General features: G+C 39.7%; 1 protein-coding gene across 2 annotated transcripts in view; it reads left to right on the top strand.

Annotated features, from left to right (window-relative positions):
- The window catches only part of GAP43 (growth associated protein 43), a 93,195-nt gene that overhangs the window by 39,953 nt on the left and 29,596 nt on the right, over positions 1-23,646 (top strand). For both annotated transcript variants that reach the window (XM_082625496.1, XM_082625497.1), the window contains one exon: positions 11,226-11,835. In XM_082625496.1, the coding sequence (XP_082481622.1) occupies positions 11,226-11,835 (610 nt within the window). The remainder of the gene's footprint in view (positions 1-11,225; positions 11,836-23,646) is intronic.

Raw genomic sequence — 23,646 nt, 5'->3', positions numbered from 1 at the left:
CCCTATCTGCCTCAGTACAATTGTGAGTCAAGTAACAGGGATACTTGGTTTAAGAAAAAGGCAATGTTTAATTCAGGGACTCTGGCTGGATTTAAATCCTCAGCCTCAGGAAGAAATCTTTACCACCTGCTCAGCCCCTTCCCTCTGATAAGCATAAGAGTGACTTCAGTTTATTCATCTGTTTTTCTCATTTAATTAAATAGTCGTGATTCCTGACCTGAGACCCTCCCCCGACATTTCCCCCAGTATTGCTTTCTCGGCTCTCTTATATTTTCTTGCTCCTGCTTTCAGAATTAATAGCAAACCTGGTCTCTAGGCTCTTCTCAACGTCTCAAGTGTGAATCTTCCCTGTCAAGATCTTCACAAGGAAAATGAGTCACAGCATCGCCTGGGTGTTGAGGTCATGATACCACAGTCCCTGCTTTGAAAATGTATTTGTACTTTTCTACTGTAAAGAGATTTTGACAGGGGAAGATGAAATTGGGGTAACAGCTCTGAAGCCTCTTCTTTTAGACACTGGTAACTAGCTCAGCCTTGGCAGGCACTGGCAGTGACAAAGCCATGCTCTGGATTCTCCCAGCCTGCACTCCACTTTTCACCCTGCCTGGGAGCCTGGAGAAAATGCCTGCAGAGAGTAGACCAGCCCTGTCTTCCTAGGGTCATCTTACCTCATGTGCAACCTGAGTTCAAATCCTGGCTCTGCTACTTACTAGCTGTGTGATTTAGTTATTTAATGTCCCTGTGCCTAAGCCCCTTCACCTGTAAAATAATAGTACCCATTGCATAGCTTCATTAGAATTAAATTTAATAAATCTATTAGTGTGTGTATATATATAAAGCATATAATAAAGTGCTTAGAAGAGTAGTTGGCACATAGTACTATATAATTTTTCAATTTATTATTAGAATTACTTTCTGCAAGGATCTGAGGGTACTTTATAGTACATTTAAAGAGGTTTTTTTTAGGAGAGGATTTATTATTTTTATGAAATATGCATAGTCCTGAAAAATTCCTCCATAAGCTATCAGAGATAGAAAACCATAAAATATTTATCAAATAATGCACCCAATCCCTAGTGTCCAGAAAGCAGCAATTTTCACTTCACTTGTATTGTCTTCCTCTAGGCAATTATTTGTTGAGTTCTTAAATACCAGGCATTTTACAAATACTATTTTCTTTCATCCTCAAGAAATTCTGCACAGTAAATATTAGTATCCCAGTATGAGGGATGAAGAAGCCAAATTCTAAAGAAATTAGTAATTTATGCCAGGTCACACATTTGAGCCATGGCTGAACCAGAATTTGAACTCAAATTGTTTGAGTCAAAAGTTATGCCAAGCCATGTAATCAATGAATGTCAGTGCCTGATGACTTGGAGAGAATTTGATGCCAAAAACAGAGGGAGAGGCAAGAAAAGAAGAATGACAAGAATAACAACATTAGCAAATTTAGACTCAGGTATGATTTACAGATTTTTCTAGGGTTTTGTGTATTTGCCCTTCAACTACCAACAGCTTGGGGATCGAAATCCAATTAAAATGGAAATAAGTCTATTTTTCTTGAAACTGTATGCCATTTACCTGACATCCTCACCTCTTCCCACCAAAAACATTCAATTGTTTTTTCCATGCATGGAAGAATAAAACAACATATCTTCTAGAATCAGAAAGAAAACATAACTGCTCTTTTTGTCTTTAGATTTCTCAGGCACTGTTCTAAATGTGCAATCACTTACCTGGTGATTGATACAGACCATTAAGGCATCTGCCAACTATTGTTGACAGATAGCAATGTCTCTGCAAAATCATCCCACCTCATAGATATAAGCATATTGTACAAAGAAATATGCTTGCTGTGCCAGTACAATTTCAAGAAAAATCACCTAGTTCCCCCTTTCAAACATATTCCTGCCCCTAATTCCTCCTATATAGAGATTCTGGAGCCACCTCTGTTATAAGATCAGAAATATAGACCAATTCTGTTCATTAAAAAGTACTTCAACTAGTCTCAGTACTGATATTAGGATTGCTACTTATTCAGTGACACTTGATTTTTCTTTTTCATTTTTCTGTTTCTGAGTGTTTAGTGTTGAATTCTTAGACTGAATTCTCTGTTAGGTTCCTTAAAATGTAGGGAGATTGGAGGCCTAAGTTTAAGACCTGTTCTAGCATTTGTGGGGCCTTCCATCAATCCGGGATTTGGTTTCTTCATTTTACAAAGGGGATAGCACACTTGCTCAGCCTACTTCATTGTAATTCCTCGAGGAACAATTTTATGAGGTGGAAAGTACTTCATAACCTGGAATATAAAAATTCAAGTTACTGTCATTTCTTTTTAAAACAAATGGCGTCTCAAGTTCTCCATCTCCCATCAGCTAGGCTTCATGATGACATGCGCTCTGATGACATGTTATGTACCCTCCCCGCATATTACGTCCACTGACACCCGGAGGGGCTTCACTAACTAGCCAATGGGGGTACACTGGGTAGAGCTGGAAATCCCAAATCTCGATGTCCCTCTTTCCTCAGGGCCACATGCTCCTAAGCTAATTCCCCACAAAGTGTCTGGCATCTGCATCCACAGCTTTTACCAATGATGAGTAAATAGGGGAGCTCTCAGAACCTGCAGGGCAGTTGTTTTCTTGAATGTGGAAGGGATATACACACATGGTGAGATAGAAATATGAAATAGTAGCTATATGAGATTTTTTTGTGTGGGATGAGGGGTGTCAGGTAAAAGGTATATATTTTGAGAATGAACAGACTTCTAGTCTAAGTGAATTTCCATCACCAAGTTGCTGGACCATGTAGAGGTTTAGACATGGCTAAGATTAGAGAGGATTGGTGTGTGTTAGGTGGTAGAAGAATGGGATTTACCCTTGACAATGTAAACAGATCTGTGCCCTTCCCAAGGATAGCAAAGAACTAGATTGAGTATGTGACATACTTTAGATAGTTTTTTGCTTATCCCTCTGAGGATAGATAGTACTGTAGAGTTAAGGAACTGGACTCTCCCCTCCCTGGACTCCTCTCCAGCAGTCACGGAGATGAATAAGTTCCGTGGACTCAGTCTAATGGTAATGTAGAAATTACTCTGAGATGAGAGTGATGATGACAATGATTATGATGAGAAAATTAGCTGTCCCTCTTTGAGCACGTAAAATACGTCAGGGACTCTGCTAAGTACTTTATATACATTAACTCATATAATCCTCACAACAACCCAGTGAGATAGCCCTGTTATTCCCCCATCTTACAGATATGGAAACTGAAGTTATCTTGTCCAAGGTCAAGAGCTGGTAATAAAGTGGCAGAGCTGTGATTTGAACCTATACATATCTAACTCTACAGCCCATGTTCTTACCCACCAGGGAATATTTGCTTCCTACAATCTATTTTAAAAAGAACTAAACAAGGAGTGGGCTTGAGGGCAGGCCTGGTCTTTAGAAGCTGGATCACACTGAGCTCCTTTCTGTTTCCTAATTTACCTCGATTATAAAACAGGCACAGTGATGTGCTCCTCACATGGTTATGATGAGAACTGAGCTGAGATACTAACTTATGTGTGGTATACTCATTATAAAAGTAAGAGGAGAGAGGGATATGGCTGCTGGAGAACAGTTTGACGAAGGCCCAGAACATTAGTTTCCCGGAGAGAAGCACTGATACCCAGCCAGTTGGCTGTGCACTGCCCAATTACATGCTCTCTGATCACTAACATAGCATGGTATGTAGTTACTTAACAACAACTACAAATAAATATTTTTGGAGCATCAACCATGTGCCAGCACTGTTTAGCCACCAAGGCTTTGAGGATTGTACAAATCTGACAAGGTCCTGCTTCCAGAGAGTTTATAGTCCAAGGGAAGAGTCAATTAAAAATGAAATACAAATATATGTCAGGAGAATATAAGCACAAAGAAGGAGAAACAAGATAAACAGACCAACAGTGACAATATTTGGAGAAAGGCATATAGTAGAGTGGATGAGGAATGTCTCTCTCACTCACTTGTTCACTGAACAAAATTTATCAGGTACTGCTGACTTAGAATGTAATAAATTACATTTCATAATGAAAAAAGTTTAATTCAGAAAAAAATAAATCAATAATCACTATTCAGTATAGCAGGAAGAAATAGCAATTTAATTAAATATTTATCTCATCATGTTTTATATTCCTGAACATCCAACCAGAGACATTTTGTGGCATCATACCTGAAAGGAAGGCAGTTTTTGGCAGAGTTACCTGGGCCTTCTCTTCCTGCTGGTTGGCTCTGAGCACCTTCTCCAGCAGCTTGGGGTGTGGTTTTTTCTCGGGAATGCTCAACTAGGTGGAATTCACCTGTGATGGCGGTACAATGGGCTGTCTGCTGGTTAGGCGGCTTTTCTATCTTTTCCCAGATGTACTGGCTGCCTGCTATTCTCTTGTCTTTCCCCAGTTGTTAGCAAAAGCCTCACAGTCCCTCTCATAGTCTGGTGTGTGAGTCCAGCCTCTTCAGCAGCCAGATAGGGAGTCCCTCTATCTTGTTCCCAGCTCAGTAGCCACTGTAGGCACCGAGACCTCTCCCAGAGCAAGGTTTAGTATCCCCTCACCTTGTCCACCTCTCCCTCCTTCCAGTGTGACATTTAAGAGGTAGTGAATGACTTGTTGAGGTAGTGAGCACTAGTAACCGTAGTGAACACTAGCAGAGGTAGTGAACTACAATCAGCAACTCTCATCAGGGGGTCTGCTTTTGCTGCTCAACCGTCGAGCCCCTTCCTTTCAGAGTTGACTCTCAGCAGGTATTTGCTTGGGCATCACTGACTTTGACCCTTTGTTCAGTTAGGTGACTTATATCTCTGTTTGCCATACCTAAAGCTTTTCTGAAAGAGTTTGGTCAAATTATTCTGTCTAGCATGAGTCCTGAGAGGTAGACCAGCATAAGTATGTGCCTCATCTCATAAGTATGTGCATCTTCCCAGCCCCCATCTGAGGAAGAGAGGCTTCCTTCCTTGAATATCTAAGGGACTAGTCATTTCCAGCCTACAACCTTAGGACGTGGGGCTCATTATACAGATCAATTCTAAACAGAGAGAGGGAAGGAGAGAGTCTCCAACAATCCTCTATGAATATTTTCACCTCTTTAACTTATGAAGAAGCAGAGATATATATTTGAAAAACAATTTGATTGCTATGATTCCAGACAACCCATGGAGAAAATGAATATGTCGGTTGTTATATCTTAGATTTATTTCCAAGTGCTTTTTAAATTATTATTATCAATGTCATTTTGTGCCTTCTCTCCTTGTCTGACTCCTGCACCTTTATTTCCATAATTGGCTTCTTTGTTCAACCTCACTGCATGAAGTCAGTTACTCAGTTAGGTGTTGGGGAAACATATACCTGTCTTAGACAGATGCTCTTGAAGTCCATCACTGGCAGCTGTGAATGAAATAGACAAAGTGTTTCATTTGTTGACTTTTGTCTGTTAGAAGGTGCCAATGATAATATGCTCTTTGCCTCATCTCCATCTTTGTGGGAGAGCTAGAGTTCTACATATACAAAATAAAATAAAAGACAAGTCTTTTGAATGGAAACTGAGTTCTCCACCAGTAGTACTTTATACTGGGTTGAATATGCCACTTCATATTCTTTAGGAAGTAGCTGGGCTGTACATGTTAAATAAATAATATATGAAAGTGAGCTGAAGACCCATATCTTGATCACCAGCTATTTTCTGAAAAGTTCATATTACTATTCCAGTTTCCAATGTGGGATATTTGGTTTTCTATAATAGTCAGCCAATCAATGAGCATTTCTTGCCCACTTATTAGGACTGTGGAGCTGCAGCGTTATGCTGCACACTTCATCTGAAGGGGAAAAGACAATCCCCTCACTACCACTGTGCCAGGATTTGCAAAGTCACTCTTGATGTCTCACATTCCTCTGGAGGATTACTCAGTTGTCATATGTCAGTGATCCCACCTGCCCAGGAACTAAAAGAAGACTCTTCACTGGACTGAAAATCAGAGTTAAAAAAAATGGTGGCCATTGTTGGCAGATGCACAACAGTTTCATTATACCTACTTGCATCCTGCCCCCCATCCCCTCACACACATTGAGTGTTAAGGGACCCCTCTATCACAGCTGTGCCTATTCATCCTTTAAATGACACCTTCTTCCCTAGAACTGCCCAAAAACCTGAAGACACTTCCTCTTCAGAACTGGAGAAGGTTTGCCCATCCTCCTTTGGCTTCTCCATAAGGGGCAGTTCTCTGGATTTCTGATCTTTGACTAGATTCAAAGCAGATACAGAAACTCCACTGGGAGCTTCTTTAATACTTGGACATTTCTTCTAAAGTATATGCTATCAGCTGTGCTCAAAGCCAACTAAGCTGAAAAATAGAGTGAAATTTTCTTATGTAAATTTCACCTTACTAAATTATTAATAAAAAATAAAGTGAGCCATAAGTAGATATTTGTTAGATTCATACATATCCATCCACATTTTATTCTGGTTCTGATATCTCTGGCCTTTCCATTTTGCTTCTCGGAAATATCTTTTGCTCAATCAAATTGAAAATATTTTGGTTTACTAAAGATGTTCTTAGAAAGAAGAACTGGTGCACACCAATGATTTTTAAAAGCATTTAAAATTCAATCTTGTTTCAGAGGAAATTTGAATTATTATCATTGTAGTGTTTAGAGCTAGCAGACGTAGATACAGGGCCACATTTTTCTGTGCTTGGAAGGTTGAAGTATTCCTATGATAATTAGAAATAGTTAAATGAATTGAAGTGTCCCAGATGAATGGATGACGTTATTTTAAGTCCTGAAAGTTAGGCATTTATAGACTTTTTTGCCTAAAGCTCCTTTGGAACATAATAAATGCAAATTTTGGACATCTTAGACTGAATCCTAATTTGTTTACTCTCTCCTCCCCCAAGAGGAGAAGGAAACTATTAACCAGAGCCACAATGTTGGATATGAAATAGTACTTCTTATATTTGGCTTTCTTATCTGTGATTCTTAAATGTTGATGAAAAGTATTGCCCTTTCACCTAATGGACTTTAAAATTTGACCAGATCCCAGCAACTTAGTAGAATGGTACCCTTCATCTTCTTCAAACCAATATTCATCCGAGGTTTTAGCCTTGGTTGAACAGTTAACATTTTCCATACTTGGTTTCCTTTAAGACTTCATAAATTACAGAGTTCCTGAACAAAGTAATCAGTAAAAATTCTAAACTATAGCAATGAAGATGCCTGAAAAAAAAGTATGGCAACTAATAATGATCCTCTTCCTACACGTAAGGAACTGCATTGGCATGTCCACATTAGTTAATTCATGAATAGCAACAATTCCATGTAAAAATGAAAGAATTTTATCAGAGCTCAACACAAAGCTTATTTGTGGCAAAGCTGAGTTTAAAAAATAAATCTATTTTTATGAGACTATGAACTAACTCTTTTTAGCCATTAAGTACCAGGATCCCCTTTTTTCTGGACTTCCTCCATCTCTAACTGACATATTTAGACTATTGGCCTTGTTTTATAGACAGGTGTAATGTCAGATGCCTCCTTGAATTCCTGGGAAATTATTGATTGTTAAATACTATGAGCTTCTTTTTTTAAAGTGTATTTAAAAAAGAGTCCTGTGTGGATAGATACAGTCTCTATCTGCTCACTAGTGTGTCTGTGGTGCCAGCATAGGCACTCAGTATTGCTAAATAAATAGATGGACCAGGATGTTGACATGATGCTTTATGCACAATCGGCTACAAGAAAGACTAAGTTGCTCTAGGTCATGGATGCAATAAAATTGGACTTGGGGTTGGGTGGGAGGGGAGAAGATCTGAGTTCAAATACAAACGGGACTGCTGACTGATTCATTCATGCTATCAAGTGAAACAAGTGACAACTTTCAGGGCACAGTTTTTCTTTTTTTTTTTTCTTTTTTTTTTTGTTAGTTTCTGCTTTATAACAAAATGAATCAGTTATACATATACATATGTTCCCATATCCCCTCCCTCTTGCATCTCCCTCCCACCCTCCCTATCCCACCCCTCTAGGTGGTCACAAAGCACCGAGCTGATCTTCCTGAGGGCACAGTTTTTCCCTTTTAGAAGCTGAGAGGGTTGTCCTGAATGTAGTGAGTAATCTCCAGTTTCTCTGGGCTCACATGCTCTTTGTTTTAGGCAAGCTCTTCTATTTCCAGGTGGGAAAAGGTCTATGTAGCCTGACATCCTGGGGTTCCCCCCCAGCCAGTCTTGGGAAATGTTCTCTTTATTATCGTCACCTCTCTCAGCAAAATACACTCCCAGTGCAATTACCTCTAGCACGGTGAAAGGAATTTTACCAGAAAATAACCTGTAGTTTAAGCCGTATTTATGGAATTAATTACAGGTACAAAAGAAAGACACACACAAACACATCCAGAATTGTCTGGCCTAAGATGCAGTTTTAACTTAAAATATTCTTATTTCTGGATGCCTCTGTTCAATCACCTCATCTTAGGCTGGCTTCCTCCCTCCCTTCCCTTCCTTCTTTCCCACTCCCCTTCTCCCGTTCCTTCCCCTCTCTTCCCTTCTCTTCCCCTTCCCTCTTTGTCTCTGTCTTTTTCCCTCTGACTATCTGTACAATTTGTATTAGTTGTCTATTTCCAACCAATTTCTAAAATCCAATTCCCCTAAATCTCTAATAATATTAAGTGGCCCAGCAATTCCTCCTGGAGAAGCTGCATGCCTGTGGGGTACTTTGACCACCTACTTGGGTATCCAGCTCTTGCAGGATTGTCTCACTTCTCTCCTAACTATGGTTTTTCACATTCTCTCCCTTCCTGCCCACACCTTTCTGTCTCGTGTCCCTCATACTCTTGGATTGTTCAAGTGAGCCTGATCCCACAATCTTGGCACCCAAGTCTAGTCTGAGCCTTTCAAAATAGTCATTTCAACACAGAGGCTGTGCACAGAAGCTTAAGTCCTGATCATGTGGAAAGTTACAGTGGCAGATGATCTGAGAAATTGAGAGAGAGCGAGAGAGAGAGAGAGAGATTGGAGATGGAGGTGTAAAGAACTTAGAGGGGCTCTTCCTTTATCCTTGTAAAGTATCTTCTTTATGTCATTCAGACTCTTGGCTTCCTTCTTTTTATGTTTGCTAGCGTTTTAAGTTTCATCTCCTTTTCTCTGTGTTCTTAAAGAGAAAAGGGTGATGTAGTTTTCTTGAGTCACCAGAGGGTTTTTTCTGTCCACTTGCCTACTCTGAAAGAATTGGTTTGTTTACCTTCACAAGGAGAAGTATTTGTATTAAAGACCCACTGCGCATCAAGGCCCAAGTGCAGATGTCCTATCATATAAGATGGTGCCTCATTCAGAAGATGCAAGATAGAGTAAAATAAATTAACAACATCTTGGCTGCATGCTCCATTCACAACTATTAATTTAACAGGGCTATGCTTCCATCTCTGAGCAGAGAGCTCCTGGCAGGGACAGCTGCTCCCGTGCCCCAGATCGTGTTATGTGCATCCCAGTAGGAGTCATCAAGAGCAGTAGGAGAGCGGGAAGGTGGTAGTGCATCCGAGCGTTGAGCAGTGTGGCAGCATGGCACTGGGAAGAGGAAGCAGAATGGGCCCTTCCAAAGTGCTTTCGTGCACTCCTTCATTTTTTGTATGGATACATGCACCATTAACTGAGGAAGAAGAGAAACTTGCCTTGAGTTTTACTGGAAATTTATTAATCCTGCTTTTACTCTCGCATGCAGCTTATTTTCAAAAATACCTTTGTATACTCACTAGCATATTGATGGACCTAAGCAATACAGGCCCATATGCTCGTCCAAAGAATGTCAGACAGGTCTACATCATGATGAACAGGATCTGGGTCCCTCGGGCAGAGCTTGTATGACAGGTGGAAAGCATGTCTTGTGTTGGCCTGCTGTGATTTGCATCCTAAATTGGAGCAAAAGCCAAGGTCAGGCCAAGGTCGAGACTGGGGCCAAGCAGAGGACTTGGTACATGATAAGCATTCTTTAATTATTGGTCTTTTGCTGCATTGTTCACTGCTGTATTTCCCCATTGCTAAGACAGTGTTCTCAGAAGTTAACCAGACTTATTGTTGCAATATATACAAATGTTGAATTGCTGTGTTGTATACCTGAAACTAATATAATGGCTATATGGGGACTATAAGTAACCACACTGGGGCACCATAGTGGGCAACGGAGCTATATAGAATTCTGAGTACTTTCCTAGACATTTCTTTTTATGACTATACCTTCTATTCCTATCCTGTGATTTAATTTCCATGTGGAAAAAAGTTATTTGCAGCCTATGTTACGTTGTAACATGATCAAATGGTAAAAAATTTGTATTCTAGTCTCTTGCCTTCAGTACTAGGATGGCTCTGTTGCTGATAATATAAAACTAATTTTAAGTTTAAATTGCTTTGGGAATAAGAAATTGTTATTTAGTGAATATATGCCACTCTTTCAAAAGCGGAAGCAGTGTTTTCCACTCTTATTTTAAAACTCAGGAATAATGGCTATTTTCTGAATTCAAATTTTGAAGGTCTGGTATGTTCATTACTGTTGTTGGACCACACACAGAGGAAAGTAGACGTCATTTTGTGACCAGCATTCTGAGTTGTCACATCCTGAACAAACCCCTCAAAGCCCTGGAACTCATCTGCATTTTGCAGAAGACCCTGATGGAATTTTCTGTTTAAACCTGAGCCATATTCTTTGCCCTGAGCCTACCGGTTTCCTGATGAGACCTGAAATCTTGGGGAAACAAATAGGCTTTTCCACAATATTTTTTTAAATCATAAGTTTTTCACAGAGACCCTCTCAGAAACCCTGAAAAACCAATATCTTTCAGAGGTCACTGATGAAAACCTAGGCTGGGTGGACTTGAGTTGTCAAAGTACATCCACAAAAAGGCTGATTTAAGTTTGGCAAGGGAGAGACATTGAGTTGGAGAAAGAAAGACATATAAAATAATGCCAGTGATTCTGGAAAGCCAGAAGGACATTCATTTTCCCAGAAACGAATGTGTTCTCTCCTAAATTCTTCACCAGAAAGAGAGGGGGCTTGGTTTGAATTTCCAGGGTATTGCTGATTTCTTAACTCCAAGTATGGTGCCTGGCACAGAATAAGTCATTCAATAGGCATTTATTGAATGCTGTGATTTGAAGGAAAAGAACATTGCTCCATCTCTCCTTTTCTCCCCACCCCCCTTTTCTCCATAAAGGTTGAAAAAAATGATGAGGACCAAAAGATTGAACAAGATGGCATCAAACCAGAAGATAAAGCTCATAAGGCCGCGACCAAAATTCAGGCTAGCTTCCGTGGACACATAACGAGGAAAAAGCTCAAAGGAGAGAAGAAGGGTGATGCCCCAGCCGCTGAGGCGGAGGCGAATGAGAAGGATGAAGCCCCCGTCGCCGATGGTGCGGAGAAGAAGGAGGGGGAAGGTTCCACTCCCGCTGACGCGGCCCCAGCCGCCGGCCCCAAGCCCGAAGAGACCGGCAAAGCCGGCGAAACTCCTTCCGAGGAGAAGAAGGGGGAGGGCGCCCCCGAGGCTGCCACAGAGCAGGCAGCGCCCCAGGCTCCTGCCCCCTCGGAGGAGAAGGCCGGCTCTGCTGAGACAGAAAGTGCCACTAAAGCTTCCACTGACAACTCGCCGTCCTCCAAGGCCGAAGACGCGCCAGCCAAGGAGGAGCCTAAACAAGCCGACGTGCCTGCTGCGGTCACTGCTGCTGCTGCCGCCACCACCCCTGCTGCAGAGGATGCTGCTGCCAAGGCAACAGCCCAGCCTCCATCGGAGACTGCGGAGAGCAGCCAAGCGGAGGAGAAGATAGGTGAGCGACCTCCAGGGTCAGACGCCATGGGGGGCCAGGCCACCGGTACTTGGGGGCCTATGTGGAAGGCCAGGCCCCGTGTGCCTTCAAGGGAGAGGGGACATTTCTAGAAGGTGTGTTCAGGAAATCAAGGGAAGCTGCGCTGAATTCCCCCAAGGTGGCAGGGCTGAGAGCTAACTCTGGCCACTACGTTCCCAAATATCTCCAAGCCTGAGAGAGAATTTGGGCAGGTTTGTGTAGCAGCCGGTACTAGACAGGTCTGACAATTACCCTGTTAAATGGATTGGCATAAAGAGTAAAACTAGGTAATCCTGGTTGAAAAAACATATTCTGTGTGCTGGATAGACTTAGTTTAATAAGTAATTACTGAAGCTACATGTATTTTATGGATGGGAATTAGCTAATGTGATTATTTAGCTCTGGGAAGTGCCTGGTGTAAATGCAGCCAACTCCCTATTGATTCAGATAATGTAGTCTGTGAATTGCCAGCAGCTAAAACATACTCTCAGACCACCTTTCCCTATCCCACAATATGTTTCTGGGCATTCTCCCCCATCAATTGGTGAGCAGTGTGCGTATGTGTATGTACGCTCAGAGAATGTTAATTGTAACATTAATCGAGGTCAGACTAATTAGGAAAATAAGTCTGTTGATGTTGCCAAAAACAAAAGAAAAACCCCAAATATAGAGCATGTTGTGAAGTCAAACATAAATTATCATTTTATCATCAAAGACACTACTTTCTACCATACACATACATAATTGAGGGTTGACTGTGATTTTAGAAAGTTACTAGATTCTCTTTGGTTTGGAGCTCTAACCTGGAGTGTTTTCACTATTATTGCCCAAAGAGCCTGTGCAGAATTGGAATAGAGCATTCACAGTACAAGATAAATTTAAGGGAACGTCACCCCTCAGCACTAGATCTGTCCCTCCACCCCAGCCCATCCATAGTGGTGAAGGAGGCCAATGGTCTCCAAGGTCTTTCTCTAGCCTAGTGTGCCCCATGAATACCTTTCAGCCCCAAACATTAAAGATAAAGTTGCTTCTGTGCCAGTTGAAAAGGTTGGGTTTACTCCTTTAGAATTTAGTGATGTAACCCACTATGTGTCCAAGGACCCAAATTCGGACTGGACCACACTGTGCCCTTGGGAAAACACCTACTCCATGAGGGTGCTCTGGGAAATGCCTTGCTATCTGACCATTAGATTGAGAAAGTAATTATTGGATATTTGCCACGATATCCATCTCTCCGCATTGGATACTGCAGGATGGTGGAAGATTATTCTAGATATTTTCTGGTCTACTTCTTTCATTTTACCCCCCAAATTCTGTGAGTAAACAGCCAGATTATATTAACTATTATTGTTATTAGCATTATCTAGCTTCAGATAAAACACACACCTCTTTCTACCAGTGGCTCATCTTAAATCTTTATTCTAACTATATACCTGCCCCAGGGGCCTGACCTTGAGGTTAAGAAGATGGGAATATTTCCCTGGAAAAGGTAAGGCATGTGATAAGAATGGTTTTGGTTTTAATTTACTCAGCAAAACAAACCTTGTTAACTACTCTTCTTTAGGTTTAAGTTCCAGCCTTAGATACAATGGCTAGAAATCACTTTGCATATGACCGACTACCTATTGGTAATTTTCATAAATCTTAGAAATTAATCATGATTTTAAATATAGAAAATATTTGACATTACTCAGATAATATTTTTAAACTGGGATTTCTGAAATTGTAAGTAGAGACAGAAAGATATAATGTGATTTTAGGTATATGCTCATGATTTGGATTAATAGAAAGGAAGACTGCTTGGATTAATAGAAAGGACGACTGCTTGAATCAATGGAAAGTCTAAAAATAATATATTTTAAAGGAAATTCAGTTTTAGTATTTTTCAAGTTATGATAATTCAAATGAATCAATGAAATATTTTATGTAGTACATGCTCAATAAATGTCAAGTGATGAATGAATGAAAATTGGACAGATTCAATGTATAGATAATAATTTGTTTACTCATTCATATATTCTTCGTGCAGCCTTGCTTACTCCATTCACTTATTTAATTAAAAATGTGTCTGGTCAGTAAAAGCAAATAGGGCTCATGCTCTGTCCTAAATCTTACAATTTCTGACTAAAAAATGCCTCAGTTAGTCTGAGTTTAATATGTACATTGAAAGGTAATTGAAACGTATAAATGAAGTTCAACTTAAAGGTAATCACAAAGGGCAATTTATTTTACATTGTTTCTGAGCTTTGGGTAGGTATTGTCCTCTTGGTTAGATCTTGAAATGCTGCCTATAGCTTCTTTCTGGACCGATGTATCTATTAGCCTTGCCTGCTGTAGGTGACAAGCATAAATTACCCAAATATGATGCGTCTTATGGAATCACAGAAGCTACAGGTGACAAGGAGATCTATCACAGCATATCAAGCCCAAATTCCCATGGGCCCTGTACCACATTTTCGTCTATCTCGTATCGGATTTCATTCTAATCCAGGTTAAAAGAACAATATTCCCAGTTGAGCACTACTGTTTGGGAATGGATGGCTACCCTGGGTGGCTTTAGGATTCTGTGACTGCCTGGAGGGGTGTAGAGAGACAGTCTGATATGGTAGAGTAGGGTTGGGGGTGCAGAACAAGCCAAAAGAGAGATTCAAGACAAAAATTGCTGTCAGTAAGAGGGTCAGAATTTTGGACCACTCTGATCACTACTTTAATACAAACGGGAATTCTTTCTAAATTATAAATGTTTTCTTTATTTTATTTCCTTTACTATTAGTGGATTTATTACAGGTGGATGCCACTTGCATTAGGACATTTGGAATTTTTTTTTTGGTTTTTTTTTTAATCCTCCAACTATATCTTCCTGTCTCTGCTTTGCCACTCTGTTTGCACATCTCTGCATATGTCTATGGCCAAAAAACGTCCGTGCATTTCCGATGATGATTCCTTTATAGGAGGAGAAGTGTTTGTGGTATCTTTAGGGTACTGCCTCCTTTCAGCCATGAGGAGAGGACTTTCAAGCCTCTTTGAACGATAATGTCTTTGGTGTCTCCTGCTAGATAGTATCACTGTGCTCATTGGACTCATGGTGAAAGAATTCTCTGCTATGTCTCTTCTTCTCCATGATAACCCACTGACTTTCCCCAGTAGAGGACTCCAAAATTTCTGCTCTGGCTATATTCAGTGATGTCGTATTACCAAGGGAACACATCCAGGAGGTTAGAAATCAGAGATGTTGACTGGGTAGCTGTCACAGGGTACTTGACTGGCACTAGTAGAAAGTGTAACTGGGTTATCCTAGATTTTCTGTATGTTGATTTTGGCTGCATTTTGTTTTCGTGATTTCTTTACCCTTTTCTAACCGGGGCCATCAATAATGATCCAGGAAAGAGAGGAGTTCTATTCATCATTCCTCTGAATAGAAACTCAGTGTCTTTCTACCTCTCTTCCTTCTTTTTCTTCCTCCTTCTTCTTCCCTCCCTCCCTCTCTTCCTGTCTCCCTTTGTTCTTTCCTTTTTCCCTTTCATTTATATTATCTTTCTGCCATGCTAGGCATTAGCGTCACAAAGATGAATTAGTTATGGTGGCTGATCTTAAGGAGTTCTGATTTGATAGTAGGCGTGGGATGAAATTCAGGGAGCGGTTTTGAAAACTATCACAGTAATAATCTCAACTCAGTTAAATTCTACAAAAAGATATGGAGTATCTTTATATGCCAATATACTGTGGGACAAAATATGGATGAGACAGTGCTTCGTGCAGTTTGCTACATGCTAAAAAGGTTTTATGTAATGTGTGCCTCTATAGCCAAATTATTAGCAGAAGAATAATGTAAATTTTATAGTTTCTGGAAAGATAATTTTGTGTTAAAAAATGAAATACCCAACCCACATTTTTGAAGTTGGAGAAATTCTTTACTTTCCCCAGAACAAAATGTTCCAAAGGCCCAAGATAACCATCCATAATATTCTTAGCTCTCCAGAGGATAGACCCACTTCCACCACACTCTGTGTTACATGTGAGATTAACCAAGAATATTTACACTTATTTGACACGGTGCCTCAGAAGCAGTTTTGATTTGATATGTGGTTTCAACCACTTCCCAAATTTATACACAACTCATAAAGAGTGAAAATTTGGGTTGTGAAAGTCCACAAATGCTATCTATAAAACATGAGCACCCTGTCAGCTACTCAGTGGCATGCTGCTTAAATACTGTTGATTATTAAGCTTTTATAGAGCACTTTTATTTTGCTCTAGTAATCATTTTTATTGGCTTTTCTTGAAAACACTCCAGTGGCATTTGATAATATTTTTCTTTCTGCTTTTACATTCTGAGAACAGGGGCAAAGTAAATGGATATTCTGTCCACAGACACAGTGAAAAAGTAAGGGTCAAACTGATAGACCCCCTAAATCCTCACCTTAATCTTGGCCTTGCAGTTCTTTACCTCTCTTTTAAGGTGCTATGTTTTATCTCAATTCCTGCGTTTCCTCTTTATCTTAGCAGTTGTGACAATTTCTGATTATTGTCAGGAAATACTAACCAGGTCCTAGGACATTCTGTGCCCTCGACGCCCAGTAAGATAATACCAAGGAAAGAATGCTGGAGACCAGGGGTATAGCCTCAATCATTTTACTAATGAGATGTGTGATATGAGGCAAGTCATTGCTTCTCTCTGGGCTTCAGTTGTCTCTTCATTAAGAGAAGGGGATAAGGTAGTTGGTTTTTAAGGTTTAAAATATATAGTTTCTACTGAGCCTGCACTCTAGAGCTCACGTGCCACAACTACTGAAGCCTGCGCGCCTAGAGCCCGTGCTCTGCAACAAGAGAAGCCACCGCACCGCAACGAATAACAGCCCCCACTTGCCGCAACCAGAGAAAGCCCGCGCGCAGCAACAAAGACCCAATGCAGCCAAAAATAAAAAATTTAAGAAATACATTTCAAAAAAAAAATCAGCCAAATAAATAAATAAATAATAACAGATATAGTTTCTATAATAGGTAGCACTTAATGAGCATTTATGGAGTGTCAGACCCTGTGCTAAGTGCTATGTGGGGATTATCCTATTTAATCATCAGAACCATTCTGTGGTGTAAGTGCTTCAATTTCCCCTTCCACTTTTACAGATGTGGAAACTGAGGTTAAGAGACATTGAGGCACCTCATCAGCATCAACAGCTGGCAAGTAGCTAAACCACGAGCTGAGCCCCAACAGCTTGATTGCCGAGGTCATACATTGAACCCTGACACCAAGGGAGAAATGAAGACGAGAGGAATGTCTAAGAACCCAGGCATCGTGTCCTAATCTAAGACCATCCCCCTCATTTGTATAATTGGATACTCCAGACTCTTGTCTGGGAATCACTAGTGATTGCATTTATAGGCAGGTATCAAGTAACTAACCACACTCCTTGGTCATAACTTTCTCACAGCTCCGTCACCCCAGAGTTATTGGGGATATTAAACTGGTTTTGAGTCTTGAGTTCTTAGTTTGAAAATCCTCCCAGTACTGTTTGATTGGGCCCCAGAGAGCTGTAAGATCAGTTAAAATTTATTGTTCTTAACAGGAGTACTGCTGACTCCATTAAATATGCCAGAGCTGAAATTTAGAATTTGAAATGTTCAGAATTCAATCAGATGAAAGCAATTTCATGTATTCTAGACAATTTCTATCCTAAATTTATCAGACTTAATATCTTTCAAAATTCTTGTTTATATCTGTTACTCTCTTTTGGCAAGTACATTTCCAAAGGACCCCGATACCTTTATATTTATAACTAAAATAGTATAAAGAACTTAATAGGTAGAACAGATAGGAGAGCAATCACTGTCTCTTCAAACAAAAAATTTAAGCAGACAGAAGATAGGAAGAGATGTACTTTAGAGTCAAGAAACTCATATTGTGAGGCTTTCTATCCATTCTTTTATAGCTCATATTTAATAACCACTATCACCTTATAAAAGAAGCCAATAGACAAAAAAGCATGTAACTCCCCCAATTTTAAAGTGGTAAAACTACATTTGGAAGTGAAACTCAAACAATATTTCTTAAAATGTAGAATAGTTTTCAGACACTAATGCATGTTTATCAACTATTTTCTCCTCTTTTTTCTCTACGTATACACACGCACACATGCATATCTACCCAATTCTAAAAGGATTACAAGGAGGAAGAACCAAGAGTAGCAAGAGTTACATAGTCAGTCCATTTGGCTAAACATAGGGAGAGAGCAGAACACCCGATCTAATGGACTAGAAAGCACTGAGTGGTCGTTATTCTTATTTTGTCCTCACAATCATAGCTTCATTAAGTAAAGAATGGAAAGCTTTCTGTAACCAGGCGTAAAAGGAAGGGAAGAAGGAAACCAATAATGCTGCTTAAAGCTGCAAGACTAGAGCCCTTGAAGATCTCCCAAGACTATATGGTTTACCGTATGCATAAAGAGGAGGGAAAGGTTTGAAAGGATGTGTAAGTTTTGCCAGCCCTCTTAGTCATGTTTTAATTTTGTGCCCTAAGAAAACGACTGAATCAGGTGCTGAACCGCAGACCAATTCATATCATCAAGAACATTTGAGTCACTGCTTTCTTCAAAAAGTCTTTAGCCAGTTGTTAATCTCACAACACTAAAGCTTGGCTCTCTAAGCAAATAATTTATTTTGAGACTTATTTAAAAGAATTGCCCATAAATTGTTTTCACAAGGATGATGAATAACATCATGTTTTTAATAGATCCAGTATCTTGTAGGAGGTATGTAGAGCAAATGCTCTGTATTTTCAGCATAATAGACTAAAGACTGCCTAAAGTCAAGAGACCTAGATTCTTGTTCAGATTCTGCTGTTGATTTCAGGCCAGCTCTTTTGCCCTCTGAGCCTGGTTTCAACATCTTCAAAGTAAATGGGTTCAACTAGGTTTTCTCTGCTTTCTAGCTTCAAAAGGCAAGTGTGCAGTGGTAGACTAAAGAGGTATCTGGAAGAGTGGGCATATGGCCTCTTACTCAACCATTCTCACTTCCCTGTAGTACCTTATTTTCTAAACTATTAGATAGTGGGTTTAGGGGACAGGGCAGGTAGTAGAAGAAGTCTGGATGGATGGGCGAAGATTTCAGGAAAAGACAGCACTAAGAAAGTTTATGGTTACACTGGAAGCCCAGGAGACTGCAAGGAAATCTCAGTGGAATTTTCTAACCCACCTTACACTTGAGATTGAAAATAAAAAGTTGACAATGATGTTTTCGGATATGGTTAGACTTGCTTTTAACCTCCCTGAGATGGAAAACTACAGCTCAAGTGGCTATAATTTACTGTCAATAGTTTCACTTTCATCTTAGACTTAATTTATTATTAGTTTATTTTTTAATACCCATCTTATTTCATTAAAGTAATTTTAACAGCTTCAAGGGTATATAAAGCCTTGGATTCTTGTGTAGAGCAATGGATGCATTTGATAGACAATTGTGGTTGATAAGCTTTTCAAAGATTTTGTCAGTAGACCTTCATTAAAACATAAGAATGATAGGAATAGGCCTAATACGACTTTCCTCCAATTCTTTTATTTACTGTACAGTCATATAATTGGATCTTCAACCATCAGTGAAACTGGCTAACAGGCCCAAGTGTTTGGAATTGGGTTATTGTACATCCCAAGAAAAGATGCAGTAGATGATGCACAAGTTAGATATGCTTACTCAGCAATTCTCACACGTATTTTCACTTTTTGAATCACAAATTAGGAGACTGTGGAAGATAAAATATTTTAGTTCGATCATCTCACACCATTCTATTTGGAATGGAAACTGCAGTATCTTCAGGGGAAAAGAAAGTACCCTAGGAGGGCTATTTGCCTTTCCTTATGAATCATGTTCAATATTAATGTTCTTTCCTGGAGGCAAATATATGGTCAAGTAAGTCCTGAGGCTAATTTTTTTTTTTTTTTCAGTATGAGTTGGTAGAATTTTTTGGATTTTAGAATAGAAACCAGAAGCGATTCACCTAAATGGTCCCTTTTGTGTGTCTCTCAGAGTGGAGATGAACAATTTTATAGCTCCACAAGAATATTCTCTTTGCCTTGGGGTATGAAAAAGTGAAGAATATAATTTAGATATGTTTTAGGACCATCTCCATGACTATAGCATAATTGTCTGCCAACTCACAAGCACATATGTACACATACAAACACACACACACACACACACACACACACAGATTCAATATGTAGGGAAAGGCCTCCCCAGGGGTTCAGGCCATTAGAGAAAATCTAGAAGAACAATGAACTACACATTTTTTCACTCTTCAGGCCAACAAGAAGTGGAAAATGGCTCCAGGCACATCTCTCTGTCTCTTAGAGGGAGTGTGGGGAGAGTAAAGCTGTTTTCTCTGCTGGTTGTGTTATTGAGATGTGTTTGTGAATCTACAATGAGATGGGGAGAGCTAAGCATTAGGAAAGGCTACCTATGATGAAATTTATAGTGTATGAAAATTAAAGTCCTGCTTAAGCTAATTAGGGAGAGAGAGTCCAGGAAGGCTTCTTGGTGTAAAGTTACTGCAGCTGAATCTTGAAGGACAAGATGTATGTAATAAAAAGGGATATCTTTTATTTTAAAAAACTTGAGAAAACGCCTTTCATTCAAATTAACACAAAAATACAGATAACTTAATTCATGTCATAATTCAGCAGTAGCTTTCGAAGATTAGCCATCAGTGGAAAAAGTAGCTCCATCATATGTTTTGTTCATTGTTGAAACTCTTGCACCTATAACAATGAGAAATAGAAGGCAACCAGTAAGTATTTGCTGAATGAGTTAAGAATGAATGAACAGAGACTTCTTTGGTGGTCCAGTGGTTAAGACTTCGCCTTCCAGTGCAGGGGGTGAGGGTTCGATCCCTGGTCAGGGAGCTAAGATCCTACATGCCTCGCCACCAAAAAACAGAAGCAATATTGTAACAAATTCAGTAAAGACTTTAAAAATAGTCCACATCAAAAAAAAAATAATTAAAAAAAAAGAATGAATGAACAATGTTATCACAGTAGAGAAAGTACTAAAATTGACCTAAAAGACTGGATTCTAACCTTAACTTAATTCTAACTTTAAGCACTCAAATTACTTTGAGTGTGAGTTTACCCTTTCATAAAACAAAAATGTTGGACAAAGGGTTTCCAAATCACTACCATTTCTAAGATAGCTCAACAATGCCCATTATGACACGTTCCCACTTATTTGCAGTTTCTAAGTGACAAGGGGACGCAGACACTTGCTCAAACAGAAAGCTGTGCCGCTGTCCCCCTTTCTTGTATTTTGGAAGCTGAATACACAAGCTTCCCAGAAAGTTCTGTTGTTACTCAGGGGCATACATCATCCTCGAGGTAGCCAGAATTCACACCACTTAGGGCTTCAGAGACCAATGTGAGCATTTTGCATTATGTTCAGGAACATATTGAAAACTAGAGGAAACCAAAGCTGCTCCCTTCTGAAAGCAGGTGATTAATTTCATTCCAGCCCCATGAGTGACCTGTGTGACTCTTGCCAGTGTGTGACATGTACACCCAGGGAAGGAATGATCTGCCAGGTTCCTTGGCTCCTTTTCCTCATCTGACATGTTTAAGTAAGCTTTGCAAGGTGTTAAGAGTCTCCTGAGCCGGCTGCTCCCCTGCTATAGGGTGAATTGTTAATATGTTCCCAAACTAACAGTGCTGGGACAGAGACCAGAAAATAGGCTTTCCCACTCCTGTTGCTGATTCTCCTTTTCCACAGTAGTGTAAACATAATTTGCATACAGCTTGTGAGCTGTTCAGACTGCAGACCACAGGGGACATTGGACTGGGAGGCTGAATAGATTCCCCCTGCCACATGTAAACAGTAACTTGCAGCAACTCTCATGTATTTGATAAAAAGACAGAAAGGACTCCTCTTTGTGAAACTACTCTAGTTCAATTTAAAGGGCTAAGAAAAGCCAGGTTTAGCAATGTGATTACAACATTCTCCCCAGTGCTATAATCAGATCCTGTGAGAAAGAAAAGCAGTTATGAAAGATGTTGGTCTCCCTCCTTCCTTCTCCTTCAATACAGGTGGCTTAACTCTAGTAGGTGGAGAAGAGAACCTGGCTTCTATTGGAAGATACAAGCTGGTTTCCTTTTTCTAGCTTGTTTTTAAAAAAGGAAAAACAGAGGGTAAAAAAATGAAGCAAAACCTTGTCACTTTCTGATTGGCTATTTATGTATGCTTTTTACCCCAGCAGAAAAGTAGACATTTAAGATGTACCATTGTATTTGTAGTACATGGAGAATGGTCTGGATACAAGGCTGGTGTAGTTGTCAAATTATGTAACGCCTGGGAGGAGGAACCCTTCTCTGTTTTCCTAACATCCTGATAGAGCAGGGTTTTGTAAGAGTACCATACAATAAGTGAAGAAATTGTTCTGCATGTTCAAGATTAATCTGGAATTCTGGTTACATGTTTATCACATTAGGAGTCTCCACCAAAAGGTTAGTTTGAAATATGAGTTAGAATGAGCATTTATCATACTTTCAGATACTACTGAATAATATTTCTCTTTCCCACTCCTCTCCCTATATTTCTTTTAGTCACTGTCTGGCCATCTGCCCTGAGGTACATGATGATTGTGACTATACATGGGTATATGTTGCAATGTAAAAAAAAAAACAAAAAACCCAAAACATAAAAATTATTCATGATTGATGGTTTTATTAGATATCTGCAGTAATGTGTTGGTAAACTGGCTCTCAAAACAAAACAACAAACAAACAAAAAACCCCAAACTCAAAAAGCCCTGATCTGTAGTGTTTGTTGCAAATACTCCCATCGTGGCTGATTTCAGGCTACCCATGTGTTGCCACTGAACACACAGTTGGGAAGCGAGGCTGACAACTTGATCTCAGTAGCCAGTGGGAGCCAGCTCCATCGTATCCCAGATCAATATATTTTAATATTTGAATAAACTTTACTTTTGGTAACTAAAATACTGGAACAATAATTATCAGTTCCCAAACAATGTATTAGTATGGAAACACACAAATATCAATTTATAACATTCACATACTTATATACGTATGTATGTGAGGCCTTGAGAACTAGTTTTAACATTTGCAGTGAATTCTGTTGTGCATTGTACCCTTATTATAAAGGTTAAGAAAAAGGGTAAAGTTTAGAATTGCAATAATTACTACTGAAGGGATGGATGGATATATGTCCTCAAAAATGATCTGAGCTACATATTTTTAATGAACTGAAAGGTCTTTTATCTTTTCAGAGATGAATTCAGCATTTGGATTGAATTGTGACCATGGCTGACTTTTCTAATTTCTAGTGCAGAGGAAGGGTTGCCTCTTTCCTTTCCTCCTAGTAATTTTTAGTTCAGAGGATGCTTTTAATTCTAGGCCGAGCATTGTGAAACAATGAATTCACAGACGGTAGGATCAGATTAGGGGCTAATTTTTGAAGAGTGAAGCTTTCAAAATGTTTGGCCTGGGCATCATTTGTTCAGATAAGTTTCAAATATATATACTAATTCCCCAAACAGAGCTGATCTGGTTGAGAATGGTAGAGGGAAATGGCGATGGCTGGAGAGGCCCAGAGCTCCTTTTACTCTGCTTCTCTCCCTCCCGTCTAAATGGACCTTCTCTGGGCTCTGAAGTATAGTTTGAAAAATATAAATTTAAGGAATTTCTCTGGTACTGACTTTCTGCACATGGCCAGCAAAATGGTGAAGTCAGATCTGAACCTGTCAGTCTCACTGTAGTGGTCTTCAAAATGAGTATGAATAGCTGCAGCCACACT

The sequence above is a fragment of the Mesoplodon mirus genome (genome assembly GCF_964341445.2).
Source record: "Mesoplodon mirus genome assembly, chromosome: 6".
NCBI classification, from domain to species: Eukaryota; Metazoa; Chordata; class Mammalia; order Artiodactyla; family Ziphiidae; genus Mesoplodon; species Mesoplodon mirus.
Note: the sequence above shows the minus strand (reverse complement) of the source record. Positions and strands in the feature narration are given on the sequence as shown.